Source organism: Megalobrama amblycephala, linkage group LG12, assembly GCF_018812025.1.
Source record: "Megalobrama amblycephala isolate DHTTF-2021 linkage group LG12, ASM1881202v1, whole genome shotgun sequence".
NCBI lineage: Eukaryota > Metazoa > Chordata > Actinopteri > Cypriniformes > Xenocyprididae > Megalobrama > Megalobrama amblycephala.
Window position 1 is genome coordinate 37,671,267 of NC_063055.1, and position 15,986 is coordinate 37,687,252.

Sequence of the window (15,986 nt, forward strand, 5' to 3'; positions counted from 1 at the left end):
ATGTACATCAAAAAATAATGTACATTACTTGTAATGTGTTACTTGTTACATCAGATGATTGTTATGCACATTATTTTTAATGCATTACTTTACTTGTAGTGACTACATAATGCACATTACTTGTAATGCGTTACTTTTTATATGTTACATCAAAACATTAATCTGATTATGTAATGCACGTTACTTGTAATGCGTTACTTGTTGCATCAGAAAAACAATCTGATTACGTAATGCACATTACTTGTAATGCGTTACACCCAATAATGTTCATTTCAGATGAGATTGAAAACACCTAATTGCAAGTTTTTCCACAGTTTGAAAACATCAACAGATCAATGAAGATTTCAGTCTGAGGTTTTCTCAGAGAGAAGAGCTACAGTAGAAATGTGTCCATTTTGAACATACTCAGAATGATCAACTATTAAGGGTAAATCGACATACTCTGGTAGACTGAAGGGAGTGTGAGCATTTCATCAGTTAAGTTCTTTGATGGAATCACATCCTTATGTTCTGATATCAAAGATATTCAAAGTTCAACTTGTATGAAGTTCTTCTCTGTCTGTTGGTCAAACGGGAACAAACTCCATTGCGTTTGCAATAATTGAAGCAGTATTATACATTTTTTGTATATATTTTATAGTTTTCACATTATTTAATTTAACTCATTGGTTTGTGAAATATAGTAGTCCTGTGTTATTATTGTATTATGTTTAATACAGTATATCCTCAGTAAAAAAAAAGTCAAGTGGAAATATGAAAATCTCTTTGAAAAAACGTGTTTAAAAAAAGTTGTTTTTCATGCCCTAAATAGCAATAAAAACATATAAGAAAAAAAAAAAAAATCTTTTCTGAGGTTGTCATAGTTCATGCATGAAAGGACACTAAACACGGAGTCGAAAGGGTTTGTTTTGTTGTCAAGTTGACTTTAAATATGCATTGTAGGTAAATACGTTTTGTAACCGGTACCTACTTCCTATTGTAAACTACTGTGTAGCTACAGGTGGAAATGGCAAGTTGGTTTGCGTAAAGTACAACTGTGTTTGTGCAGAAGGAAAACAACGTCTTGAAGAAGAAGTGCAAATTCCAGCACCTGTTCACTCAAAAAGTCCTCAGGATTGAGTTCATTTGGAGACAGTAACCCTATAAAGCTCAAGCGTCACTGTATTACAGTTCGTGATCAACACTTGTGAGAACGTTTAGGAAAATACAAGTTCCTTAAACCTTCAGGAACCTCTGGTCTGATGTGTGGAGAATGCGGCTGATGAACTCGCCCAACACAGCGTTTTCCCAAACTAACTGGTGTGAGCGGTATTTACTGGTGTCAACCTTCATTTGTTTTGCTTCCTCCAGAAAGTACAAACCCCGCCCATCTCATGACTTCTCTCTAGCTTTCAGTTCGCACACACTATATGAAACAGATTACACAACTGAATAAGCACACACTGTCAGCTGTCTTCATGTCGCCACCGGGTCCGCGCGCAGTGAGGATGGGCTTCAGTGCGCTCGTGTGCGCGTGTGTTCTCGCGTTCTGCGGCGCTGCTCCGGTAAAACACCTGCAGAGGAACGAGCCTGAGAACAACAGACCGATCATCGGTAAACCGCTCGTCTTCATGCTATGTGTCAAACAGATGGACCGAGCTGTGCACTAAAGCATTGGACGCAAAATGTGATTCATTTCTCGTTTGGCTAACAATCTAAATGTGATCCTAACATATTAAACTTCATCTGTAGGTATTCTGACGCAAGAGGTTGACAGTGAGGCTATGAAAATATTTGGGAAGACCTACATCCCTTCATCATATGTGAAGTACATCGAATCCGGAGGAGCTAGAGTTGTGCCAATCAGGTAAGTCTAGTTCTGATTCGAGTCATTTCGAAAAGCGATTCATTGATTCGTTCAACTTATTACAGCAAAGTGTTCCCTTATGAAAAGAAGTACACTTTAGCACACTTTAAAAAAGATATTATGGAAATAATAAAATAATATACTTGCAGTAAGTGCAAACTTTTTCCAGACACTTAATTGGATTTTATTAAATGAAAATGTATTATAGTTTAAATAGGCCTATTAAATGCAGTTAGTTGAACTTAAAGTGTTAGTTCACCCAAAAATGAAAATAATGTAATTTACTCACCCTCATGCCGTTCCACACCCATAAGACCTTCGTTCATCTTCGGAACACAAATTAAGATATTTTTGATGAAATCCGATGGCTCAGTGAGGCCTGCATAGCCAGCAATGACATTTCCTCTCTCAAGATCCATTAATGAACTAAAAACATATTTAAATCAGTTCATGTGAGTACAGTGGTTCAATATTAATATTATAAAGCGATGAGAATATTTTTGGTGCGCCAAAAAAACTAAATAATGACTTATATAGTGATGGCCGATTTCAAAACACTGATTCAGGAAGCTTCAGAGCGTTATGAATCAGCATATCGATATGTCGAAATATGTTTTTAGTACATTAATGGATCTTGAGAGAGGAAATGTCATTTCTGGCTATGAAGGCCTCACTGAGCCATCGGATTTCATCAAAAATATCTCATTTGTGTTCCGAAAATGTACGAAGGTCTTATTTGTGTGGAACGGCATGAGGGTGAGTAGGCTAATAAATGACATTATTTTAATTTTTTGGTGAACTAATCCTTTAAGAGTGCCTTGTCAACTCATTTAAGTACTTATCTTAAGTACGTCTTTATATGAAATTTCATAATTCTGTTGTTTTTGAAATATGGTTCAAATGTAGGTATAGCTGAATGTACTATTACTGTAAATATAACACTGTATACATACTTTAGTATGTTAAAAGGTATGTATAAGGGAAAACATTTTTTGAAAATTGGCCGTTTATTTTAGTAATATTATTATTATATCTCCAATTACATTTTTTTTTATATATATATATATAAATATACTTATAAGATTTGAAGTGTACATTCAGGGTTCAGAGTCTCCATGCCATTTATGTTCATTATTAAGTCAGGAAATAATATACCAAATACGAATATACAAATAATTTCAGCCATAAATCAATAATGAAGACATGTACATTAAAAGAGAATCACACACTGTTGAACTTAATGAATGAAATCAGCAAATCAGTATCCAAAATGTGCTATTTAAACAATCATACTAATAAATATATGTTTTATGTTACAGGTTAAACCAGAGTTCAGCAGAACATGAACAAATCTTCAACTCAATAAATGGGTTTGTTCTCCATCTTTTGTCACAGTATTTTCAAACTAAACTCAAAATAAGGCTGTCACACCCAGAGTTCCTCATTTACCTGAAGTATTCGTACATGATCGTCATCTTCTCAAGATTTAGGTGTCTCGTAGCACTGAATACATGATTGCAGTAACCCAGATTTCACCAGTAATACCAGTTTATAAATGTTTATCTGAGCAGATCTGATTTTATACCCTAAATACAGTAATAACACCTCTCATCATGTCTGAACGAAGCTTACAGGAAGTAAACAAAAGCGAATACATAGACAAATTTTCCATCTGTCTGTCAATCAGTCTCATTCTCATCGGAGGCTCTGTGAACCTGGAGACATCTGACTTTGCTCACACAGCTGGGATTTACTTCAGACTTGCGCTTAAGGTTGGTGAATTACAGTATATGCCGTGTGTGTAAGTGAATGTGAGATGCTCCTCATGTCTTGAACAGTTAGTTGTCTTTTTTTCAATAGATTTCCTGATTCACCATCTTACGAACTAAAATGAAGGAAATGAACTACCAGAAGCAGGTTGTTAATCTTTTTTTTTTGTGCCGTTCTCAGGCACATGATGAGGGTGAGTACTTTCCCATCTGGGGAACATGCCTGGGATTTCAGCTGCTCACTGTGCTGGTGGCCGGAGAAAACCTGTTGAGTAAGACTACAGCAGAGAATGTCACTTATCCACTCAACTTCAGCGCAGGTACTTGTGCATACTGTAGATTTAAGGCCCATTTACACTATAGTAACTATAACGATAAAGATATCGTTCTAAAGATCATCATCAAATATAAAAGCAGAGTCCACACCACAACTGTAACAATAACGGCACAGAGAAACTGTATCGTTGAAATCACTTTCAGAACATTTTTTTCCAGCTGAGCTGATGAATGATAAAAATATGAGCAGCCTGTCAGAATCCATCCAGCTTTAAAGAGCTCGAACATTTAAAGCGGCAGATGACAAAACTGTGGAGCGTGCTTAGAATAAACAGAACGATATCGTCCGCTCACAATTGTGAGATATAAACTGGTAATTGTGAGTTATAAAGTCTGAATTGTGAGATAAAAAGTCTAACAGCAAGATTTCAAATTAATGATTGGATCTTTTCATCTGGATGAATTCATTTACTCATGTACGGAAGAGGATTAGGGCCAAGCAATAATAAAAAAAAATAAAACCATCTCGAGATTAAAGTTGTTCAATTTCGAGAAAAAACTCGTTAAATTTCGAGAAAAAAGTCAAGATAAAATGTTGAGAATAAAGTCATTAAATTACGAGAAAAAAAGTCGTTAAATTACGAGAACAAATTCGTTAAATTATGAGAAAAATGTTGTTAAATTTCGAGAAAAAAGACGAGATAAAATGTTGAGAATAAACTCATTAAATTATGAGAATAAAGTCATTAAATTACGAGAAAAAAGTCGTTAAATTACAAGAACAAATTCGTTAAATTATGAGAAAAATGTCGTTAAATTTCGAGAAGAAAGTCGAGATAAAATGTTGAGAATAAACTCATTAAATTATGAGAATAAAGTCATTAAATTACAAGAAAAAAGTCGTTAAATTACGAGAACAAATTCGTTAAATTATGAGAAAAATGTTGTTAAATTTCGAGAAAAAAGTCGAGATAAAATGTTGAGAATAAACTCATTAAATTATGAGAAAAAAGTTGTTAAATTACGAGAACAAATTCGTTAAATTATGAGAAAAATGTCGTTAAATTACGAGAACAAATTCGTTAAATTATGAGAAAAATGTTAAATTTCGAGAAAAAAGTTGAGATAAAATGTTGAGAATAAAGTCATTAAATTATGAGAAAAAAGTCGTTAAATTACGAGAACAAATTCGTTAAATTATGAGAAAAATGTCGTTAAATTACGAGAACAAATTCGTTAAATTATGAGAAAAATGTTACATTTCGAGAAAAAAGTTGAGATAAAATGTTGAGAATAAAGTCATTAAATTATGAGAAAAAAGTCGTTAAATTACGAGAACAAATTCGTTAAATTATGAGAAAAATGTTGTTAAATTTCGAGAAAAAAGTAGAGATAAAATGTTGAGAATAAAGTCATTAAATTACGAGAAAAAAGTCGTTAAATTACGAGAACAAATTTGTTAAATTATGAGAAAAATGTTACATTTCGAGAAAAAAGTCGAGATAAAATGTTGAGAATAAAGTCATTAAATTACGAGAAAAAAGTCGTTAAATTACAAGAACAAATTTGTTAAATTATGAGAAAAATGTTAAATTTCGAGAAAAAAGTCGAGATAAAATGTTGAGAATAAACTCATTAAATTACGAGAATAAAGTCGTTAAATTATGAGAAAAAAGTCGTTAAATTACGAGAAAAAAGTCGAGATAAAATGTTGAGAATAAACTCATTAAATTATGAGAAAAAAGTCATTAAATTATGAGAATAAACTCATTAAATTATGAGAATAAAGTCATTAAATTATGAGAAAAAAGTCGTTAAATTACGAGAACAAATTCGTTAAATTATGAATTTGTTTTCATAATTTAACGACTTTTTTCTCGTAATTTAATGACTTTATTCTCAACATTTTATTTCGACTTTTTTCTCGAAATTTAACGACTTTTTTCTTGAAATTTAACAACTTTAATCTTGAGATGATTTTATTTTTTTATTATTGCTTGGCCCTAATCCTCTTCCGTACTCATTCAACTTACATGCTAAAATGAATAAATATTTGCAGGAATTTCCCACATTATAAATGTGGAACTTGCACACGAGTATAATTATTTTGCATTACCCACAATACCCACAAAATTCAGGCCCTAAGCAGAAGATATATGCATTTATATGTTCAGGATTTATAAATATATATTCCAACATAAATATACCTTTATATACTTATAACTATATTTTTTGGATTTATAACTGTATTTTTGGATTTACATTTATATATACACAATTTACATTTATATATTTAGATTTTTATATATATTTGATCTATATATGTAATATAACTCAGATTTACATTTATATATTCAAGCTTACAACTATATATTTGGAGTTGTATCTATATTTGGACTTATAAACCCTCATAAAAATGGCATGTAAATTTTAGTGCTGTCAATTCGATTAATTGCAATTAATTGTATCTAACATAAAAGTTTGTAAATATATATGTGTACATATGTATACACACACACATATTTACAAACTTTGATGTTAGATGCGATTAATCATGATTAATCGATTTGACTAACTTATATATATAATTAAAATGTAATAGTTACTGTGGTTGCATCAACTGTGCACCTGTGATTGTGTCCACTAACAGAGGCTCAATCCAGTCGTATGTTCGCAAACATTCCACCTGACCTCCGTAAAGCATTGTCCCAGGAACCACTCACTGCAAATTTCCACCACTATGGAGTGACTAAAGAGGTACATGTTTTATAAACACACCATGCCTTAACTTTGCAATTTCTAGTATTGCATTAGTATTGCATCCTTGTCATGTCCATTTAATTATTTTTGACTTTTCAGTCTGAGTTAAATCTCTTTTTTGACTCAATTTGCTTGTAAAAGAAAAGCTGCCTAATAATTATGTGCACCTCAATGTAAGGCATTTTTCATTTCCAGCCTTCATGAACAATTATATATCACTTATAAATGATTAAATACAAAATTAATAGTAGTTATTAAGATCGATGTGGTTTGGAATTGGTAAAATATGACTGGAAAAAAAATATGATCAGAAAATAAACTTGCCTAATAATTCTGCACACGGTGTATATGTTCATTTAAATCATTCTAATCTAAATAAGAAAGAGCGAGCAATGAACTCTTCCTCTTTCTCAGGCATTCATGGGTAATGAGAAGCTGAAAGACTTCTTTTCAGTGCTGTCCACAAACATAGCAGAAAACGGCCTTGAGTTTGTTTCCACCATGGAAGGTAAAAAAACATTTTTCACATTACAAATCACCATATACAAGCAGCAGTGTGGATGAAATGATGTGGGTCTGCAGGCAGGAAACACCCTTTCTATGGGGTTCAGTGGCACCCGGAGGTGAACCGCTTTCAGTGGGACCCTCGTTACAACTTTCCTCATTCCAGCAACGCTGTGCGCGTCTCATCCGTACTGGCTGAATTCTTTGTAAATGAGGGTAATTACACTCTCTCACTTATTTACTTATTAGCTTGTGATGTTCCACATCTGTGTAAGTTTAAATGAACAAATGCATCTGTCTGTTTTCAGGAAGGAGAAGCTCCCATCACTTCAGTGACGCAGCAGAAGAGAGCCTCGCGCTTATATACAACTACAACCCTGTTTATGTGGCGAATATCTCTGCATATGAACAGTCTTATTTCTTCTGAGAGACACATAATATTTGAGGATGATGAGGAAGAAAACCATTCTCAGGAATTTATAGATTGTACTGTAATAATTATCACGCTCAGACCTCATATTTAAGAATATAATGTTTTTAACAGAGAGACGAATGAAATCATCAGTGTTTTCTTGAATTATTTTGTGATTTTCGCTTACATATATCATTGTTTTAATTAATGTTATTACATATTCAGTTTTTTAAACTAAAAAAATACACATGACTAAATATAAAAGAGCCAGGAGGCCTTTCTCTGTTTCCTTTCTCTGAGTTTGCATGAAACATCAAAGGCATGTTATGCTTTTTGTGCCAGAAGAGGGCAGTATTGTCTCACATGCATGTTTATTCACAATTTGATTTGATTGTTCAATTGTTTTACAAAATAATCTAAAGAATTTGTTTTACAATAATGATAAATATACTGTAGTGCATTATTTAAACTGGATTTTAAACTGGTTTTTATATTTGTAATGTAATGTGTATATATATATACAGTACAGTCCAAAAGTTTGGAACCACTAGATTTTTAATGTTTTTAAAAGAAGTTTCGTCTGCTCACCAAGGCTACATTTATTTAATTAAAAATACAGTAAAAAATGTTAATATTGTGAAATATTATTACAATTTAAAATAACTGTTTTCTATTTGAATATATTTCACAAAGTAATTTATTCCTGTGATGGCAAAGCTGAATTTTCAGCATCATTACTCCAGTCTTCAGTGTCACATGATCCTTCAGAAATCATTCTAATATGCTGATCTGCTGCTCAAGAAACATTTAATGTGTACAATTGTACAAAATATTTGTGTACAATATTTTTTTTTCAGGATTATTTGATGAATAGAAAGTTCAAAAGAACAGTGTTTATCTGAAATCTAATCTTTTGTAACATTATAAATGTCTTTACTGCCACTTTTGATTGATTTAATGCATCCTTGCTGAATAAAAGTATTCATTTCTTTAATTTCTTTTCAAAAAAATAAAAATAAAAATTCGTACTGACCCCAAACTTTTGAACGGTAGTGTATAATGCTACAGAAGCTTTGTATTTCAGATAAATGCTGTTCTTTTGAACTTTCTATTCATCAAGGAATCCTGAAAAAAAAAAAGTACACAACTGTTTTCAACATTGAAAATAATCATAAATGTTTCTTGAGCAGCAAATCAGCATATTAGAATGACTTCTGAAGGATCATGTGACACTGAAGACTGGAGTAACGATGCTGAAAATTCAGCTTTGCCATCACAGGAATAAATTACTTTGTCAAATATATTTAAATAGTACACAGTTATTTTAAATTGTAATAATATTTCTCAATATTAACGTTTTTTACTGTATTTTTAATTAAATAAATGTAGCCTTGGTGAGCAGACGAAACTTCTTTTAAAAACATTAAAAATCTTAGTGGTTCCAAACTTTTGGACTGTACTGTATATATGTGTGTGTGTGTGATATTATATACACACACACACACACACACACACACACACACACACACACACACACATAAAAGAGAAAACTGTGTATTATTAAATGTGTTATTCATAGAAATTAAACTTGTGCCACACTGTAAAAAAAATCCCAGTAAAATTTACGGTAAAAAACCGGCAGCTGTGGTTACCAGAATCTTTCATTTTAAATTTACGGTAAAATAACATATTTCATTAACTGATATTAATGTTAATTTACCAACCTAATGAAGTACTAATATCTGTTTTGTACCTTTATAATACACTGACAGTCACCAAACACAGTGGTGATGAGAGTCACATGATGAATCAAAATTCATCACAATCTGAGAAGGACAACACTAATATATAGAAGGTGCACACAGTGTCATTCACACACACACAATAAACACCATCATGGTAACATGCATGAAATTTTAAAAATGCAATAAACATTAATTTAACAACATTAGGTGTAACATAAAACCCTAATGTACATAACTGATTAGAAAAAAATGAGAAAAACTAAGAAGAAACTGAGTTATTTCAACAAAAATATATCAAATGTGAAGTGTCACGCAGGGAATTGTGGGAATGTCAATTTACGTTTTTTCACTGTAAATTTTTACAATGAATTGTTATTTTCACTTCCAAAAACTGTGAATTTAATGGTATTTTACCGTAAAATTACATTAAATGTACCGTTAGATCTATTACAGTTATTCACCGTATATAGTACGGAAACTTTCTGTAAACCAATTGACAGTTTTTCACCGCAGCATTTTTACAGTCTTTTACTGTTAAAATCACGGTCATTTTTTACAGTGCAAGTTCCCTCCTGTATCTCTCCATTTTTTGGCCCTAAAAATGATAAGTAAAGATAAAAATAAAGATATAGTTCTAAAAATCGTTCTAAATATAAGAGAATAGCAGAGTTCAGACCTCAGCTATAACGATAATGATATAGAGAAACAATATCATGGGAATTACTTTCAGAACAATTGTTTTCCAGCTGTTGAATGATAAAACACTGACAGCCCATCAGAATCCGTTATAATTTAAGGGCTCATGCATTTAAAATGGCGGACGACATTGCGGAGAAGTTAATGGCTGAGGTCTAGAAAAAGCCACCACTGTTTGACAAGTCAATCCCCGTTTTCAAGGATACTTGAAAATGGATATATGGAAAACAATCTGTCATACCCTCAGATTAATTGCTGAGAAGTATTAACGTTGAGATCTTTATGACAGGCTAGCAAACTGTGTAACATAAAATTACCTCAGGTATCCAGCGCTAGTTTCGACAACATTAGCTGTGTCTCATTTCATTTAATTTCAAAGGCTGCATCCTCCAGAGGACACATCCTATGAAGTATGCTGTATACGGAGTGTCCTTATAACCAGAATTAAATGAGACGTCCTTCGTAGGACACACAGGCAGGAAAGGAAACAGGAAGTATATAAAAGATAAACAAGCTTGAAACTACTTATATTAAAACACATCTTCGCTTGTACATCTGCCGATGCAGCCATTTATATTTTTCCCCAAATAAATGATGGTTGTAAACAGCGACGCAAAGAATTGTGAGCTATCTGCAGCAGCGAAGGATACACCTCATGCACAGTGTTGCCAAGTCTGCGGTTTTCCCGTACAATTGGGCCACTTTTACACTGTTGCTGCGGGTAGTTTTTCATGTCTGCGGGCTAAATCATATTAATAACGTGATATTTAGACCTTGTAATGCGAATTTTACCAGGGGAGTCCCGCCAAAAATGAGAATTTTAGCCTCGGAACGCGATTATTACAGTCGGACCCCCCTGAAATGCGATTGGGTTAGTTTTGGGCTATTGAGGAGCAATTGGGCGGGTTTTGTTGTGAAAACCTTGCAACCCTGCTCATGCTTTCTTCGAATTCGAAGGGCCAATTCAAATGTACTTACTTTTCTGAAATGATACAGACTCAATGACGTATGCAACCTTCGACCTCCGGAGGACGCAGCCTTTGAAATGAGATCCAGCTATTGTCTTGCTTCCTTTGACGTTGCAGTAAAAAAGATTAGGTGTTGTTTTTATTCCACCATTAACAGTTAAATTCACTGTTAGATTAGATCGATTTCACTAGATATTCACTCGAAACATAGCATGCTGAGGACATCTGCTGGTTAAAGCCGTGTAAATGCAACAAGAACAGCAAAAACATGTTATACACACTTTGAAACCGCAGAAACAGAGCGTTATCGTTCGTTGGTGTGGACGCAAATATAGTTATCTTTATAGTTATCGTTCTTGGCGTGAACTGGCCTTTAGGGGCCCCTGCCATCTTTCAGAACCAGGCATGAAGGTGGAGGTGGGTACTTTTGACTCATGCCATCATCATACCCATAATCCCAACATAACCCCAGCTAATAGCTATAACTTCTTGACAACGAGCAAACATTCTTCCAGTACCATTAATAGTTATGGTCTTTAATAATGTTCTCAAAATGTTAGCACAAATACATTGCTTTATGAAATGTTTTAGTTGGATGTTCGTCTGACATGTTTTTAATGTTATTACTTTTTTTTTTTTCAGAATGTTCATAATAGTAACGTTTCCATAATGTTATAAAATGGTCCCAGATAGCATGGTGACATTGATACAATGTTGAGTTTTGATCCAAACCATCATTTTGGTTGAGATTGACATTTCAATGTTTAAAGGTGCCCTAGAATCAGAATTTGAATTTACCTCGGCATAGTTGAATAACAAGAGTTAAGTACATGGAAAAGACATACATTGAGTTTCAAACCCCATTGTTTCCTCCTTCTTATGTAAATCTCACTTGTTTAAAAGACTTCCGGAAAACACTCGGATCTCAACATAACACCGACTGTTACGTAACATATCATTAATATGTATGACCCCAATATTGGCATAATGCCAGCCCATTCGACGCATTAGACAAGGAAAGGCAGTATTAACGGCTGGATCTGTGCACAGACAAGGTAAGCAAGCAAGAACAACAGCGAAAAATGGCAGATGGAGCAATAATAACTGACGTGATCCATGATATCATGATATTTTTAGTGATATTTGTAAATTGTCTTTCTAAATGTTTCATTAGCATGTTGCTAATATACTGTTAAATGTGGTTAAAGTTACCATCGTTTCTTACTGTATTCACGGAGACGAGAGTCGTTGCTATTTTCATTTTTAAACACGTGCAGTCTGTATAATTCATAAACACAACTTCATTCTTTATAAATCTCTCCAACAGTGTGTAATGTTAGCTTTAGCCACAGAGCATAGCCTCAAACTCACACAAAATCAAACGTAACCATCTAAATAAATACTTTACTCACATAATTCGAAGCATGCATGCAGTATGCATGACGAACATCTTGTAAAGATCCATTTGAGGGTTATATTAGCTGTGTGAACTTTGTTTATGCGATGTATATATAGTCGAGAGCTCGTGGGGCAGAGGGAGCGCATCTCTTAAAGGGGCCGTGCTGAAAAAATCAGTGCATAGTTAATGATGCCCCAAAATAGGCAGTTAAAAAAATTAATAAAAAAAAATCTAGGGGTTATTTTGAGCTGAAACTTCACAGACACATTCAGGGGACACCTTAGACTTATATTACATCTTGTAAAAAAACAATCTAGGGCACCTTTAATGTATGTTGGATCAACATTGATATTTTGATGAAAGCCGACAGCACACATGGGTGGAGACAGTGACGTTGAACTAACAGTGATTTGTAATTGATGACCATAAGATCATGAAAGTGTGTGTTTCTGCAGAACACTAGTGGGCGTTTCTCAATCAGTGGGGCGTTCTCAAACCACGATGGGCTTTTACCCGGTTTGCTCTAATCCACTGGGGGCTTGGTTTGGGGTGGGCCTTCATGATTTTAGCAAATCTATTGAAAAATGGTTGAAAAACATCCATTGTAGTTTGAAATTGGCCACTGAATGGAAACCGGCCATTTTGGTTTTGCATGTGCACTTCTCAGTAGTCTAATCAATTCCTCCTCAGGTGCATCCTATACAGTAGTGTTTGTTGAACCACCTGACTTCTCTGGGTTTTAAACAAAGGTGCATCTTTCTTATTATTTCTCTGTTCTTTTGTTTGTTTTTGTGTTTGCTATTTGCATTTCATTTATTGTTACTGAATCTAATAAGATATATTTATTTGAATAAATGAATAAACCATCCATTTTCTAAATTCTTAAATAGTGCACGCATCTTGCTTTAGTAATATTTATTAGGATATATTTATTTATTAATGCAAGTCACATGAACATGAGCAAGAATATCATATTTTACACATAACCCATATTGCATCTATTACTCAATGCTTGCAGAGCACCTTGACTTCTTTCCTTTAATAGGGATGAAGGCAGATGAGGATGGACAATTAAAAAAAAAAAAAAAAAAAGAGAGAAGCACACTCTTGATTAATGTAACTCTGATAATACATTGAGTTGTAGTCGATAGGATTATCACCTGGGACTTGATGCTGTCCTGTACCTTATCTCCCTCATTACTGCTTAATCAGGTAATCATTCATATTCCTGAATCTGTATTAAATTAGAGGAATGTAACTAATCTCCATTCTGTTTAGCCTGTTTCCACTAAAGCACAATAATAAATAAATAAATAAATAAAAGAAAGAAAAACAACATCTTGTGTTTGAGAAAGTCACTGACATGGCTATTGTGATATTTAAACAGATTAAGGTCTACATAAGGTGAATCTGTAGCTTTAAATTAATTTTTGTTTTAAAAAAAAATCTAAACTCTTTCATTATAAACTTGTTACTTGAATGCCATGCAGTTTCACAGAAATGAAGATTTATGTAATGGCCATCGATCAGAGGTGTTATTCCTCTTCATGAGGAGTTTAGCCCCAACACACCTGCCTGGAAGTGTTCATTGATCCTAATGACCTTGATTAACTGCTTCAGGTGTGTTTAATTAGAGCTGGAGATAAACTTGGGTGGAAAGATTGGACATTTTCCCATAGTTTTATTTAAGTGTTGATAAATAGATTAAATATACATGATTTTACAGTATTATAACTATAGTTAGAATATTCTGTTTAGCAATTTATAAAAAGTGAATTATATTGTGTTTAGCACATTGTTGAATGTGACTATGTATGACAAGTGAATTGACTTGCTTTTAAATAACATCATGCTTTCTCTTTCAAGAGGCAGCAGTCTGATGCAAGCCAGATTTTGAAAACTTGAGCCATTTGACCACTTGTAGTAATTACATAAGACTTCTGAAAGTAATGTAGTTTTTAAAGGTTAAAATGTTTTTGTCCTTTTTGCCCATTCTTAAAGAATTTAATTTTCTATCTCTTTGTCATTTATTGTGTTAAAGGTGCAATATGTAAGATTTATGTCCAATAGAGGTCGCTAGAGGCCTATTCAAAACAAAGGCGTAGCTTGATGACGCCAAGTTTGAGCGTGGAATCTTGGGACATGTGGTCTCCATCTCACAGCCAGTGGAAACAATCAGGATTGGACTCGGGAAGAAATCATGTTCATGGATGTGATTATTAACGTTACTGTAGTATGAAGCAGAGCAGGACGAGTGTTGTGAAGCTGAACGAGGAGCTGGAGCGATTGATCAACACACGCCTCACGAGCAGCAGGACTTTTATTATAATACAGTCGCCGGCGTCGCTTTTCCGGTCATGAGTATGAGGTAACGCAGCTCTGTTGATCAGATTAGATACATTTGAGTGTGTTGAAAATGATGTTATAACGTTACTCTGTGCGTTCACTCGGCGGCTGCTGTGAGACACTGTTACACACTGCAGTAAGATAGATCGATTTTACAATATCATATTAAATGCTGGATGGCTTGTGTTGATAAATGCCGTGCAATTAATTTGAAAACGTATTGTATGATGGAGAAAATGTTGTGTTACTGTTAATAAAGCTGCATCTGATTATGCTATGTTAGATACTTCACAAAATAGTGTTTTTCTCTGAGGCGTGGTAAAGCATGAGACTCGCAAAAAATCAAGAAAATTTGATTTAAACAATAAGACTAAACGTGTTGAACGATATAACAATAATTCGTTTTCTGTCTATAAATATATCAAAACAGTTGTTCCCTTGTCTATTAAAACATGTAAATATTAAAGCGTCTTTGGTGTTTCATGGTTTCTACAAAATAAAACCGGAAACCGAGGGTAACGTGGGTATGACGCAATTGACAGGCGACTCCTCACACGTCCCGGAGCCTTGGTTAAAATTGCAATTTTCTCACGATTTACAAATAGTTGGAAACATTTGGGATACGTGCTCAAGTGAACAAAATATATAACGCTGGCCTAGTGGGTTTTGGATATTTTACTAGAAAAAATCTTACATATTGCACCTTTAAACTGTCAAATAAATAAAAACTGACTCCACTGCTGGAAAGGTGTCATTTGTTTTAAAAGGTTTTCCCAAAACTTTGAAATGGTCAGAAATTTGTTGATGTACCATTGAAGTGTAGCTGAAATATTAACATTGTTCAGAACATTATTTTATGTTGACATTTCAGTTCAATCAACATCACATTAACATTAAGCAAACAATAATACAAATGATGGTTTTTAATTTCAATATTGATTCGACAACAGTGATCTAGAATCAACATCATAGTGTAATGTTGATTCAATAGCATTACCGTTGATTTCACCATTGTTTCAACATTAAATGCAGGTGCAAACGTGATATTGAACCAACATCACCTCATAATGTTGATTCAATGATATTATCATTGATTTATTGTTGAAATCTCAACATTGTTGCAACATTAACTGAGGGTGCAAAAGTGATGTTGAAAAAATCACTTCGTAATGTTGAATCATTGTTTTGAGGTTGAAATCTCAACATTGCTTCAACATTAACTGAGGTTGCAAGAGTGATACTAAAGCAACATCACTTTGTAACGT

General features: G+C 33.5%; 1 protein-coding gene across 1 annotated transcript; it reads left to right on the plus strand.

Moving 5' to 3' along the window:
• Positions 1 to 1,397: 1,397 nt before the first annotated feature.
• Positions 1,398 to 7,716, plus strand: LOC125280440 (gamma-glutamyl hydrolase). The gene is made up of 9 exons (XM_048210991.1): positions 1,398 to 1,593; positions 1,732 to 1,846; positions 3,166 to 3,216; positions 3,534 to 3,618; positions 3,797 to 3,935; positions 6,542 to 6,648; positions 7,066 to 7,159; positions 7,234 to 7,371; positions 7,464 to 7,716. The coding sequence occupies exons 1-9, from the start codon at positions 1,410 to 1,412 to the stop codon at positions 7,580 to 7,582; spliced, it is 1,032 nt and encodes a 343-aa protein (XP_048066948.1). The 5' UTR covers positions 1,398 to 1,409; the 3' UTR covers positions 7,583 to 7,716.
• Positions 7,717 to 15,986: the final 8,270 nt, after the last annotated feature.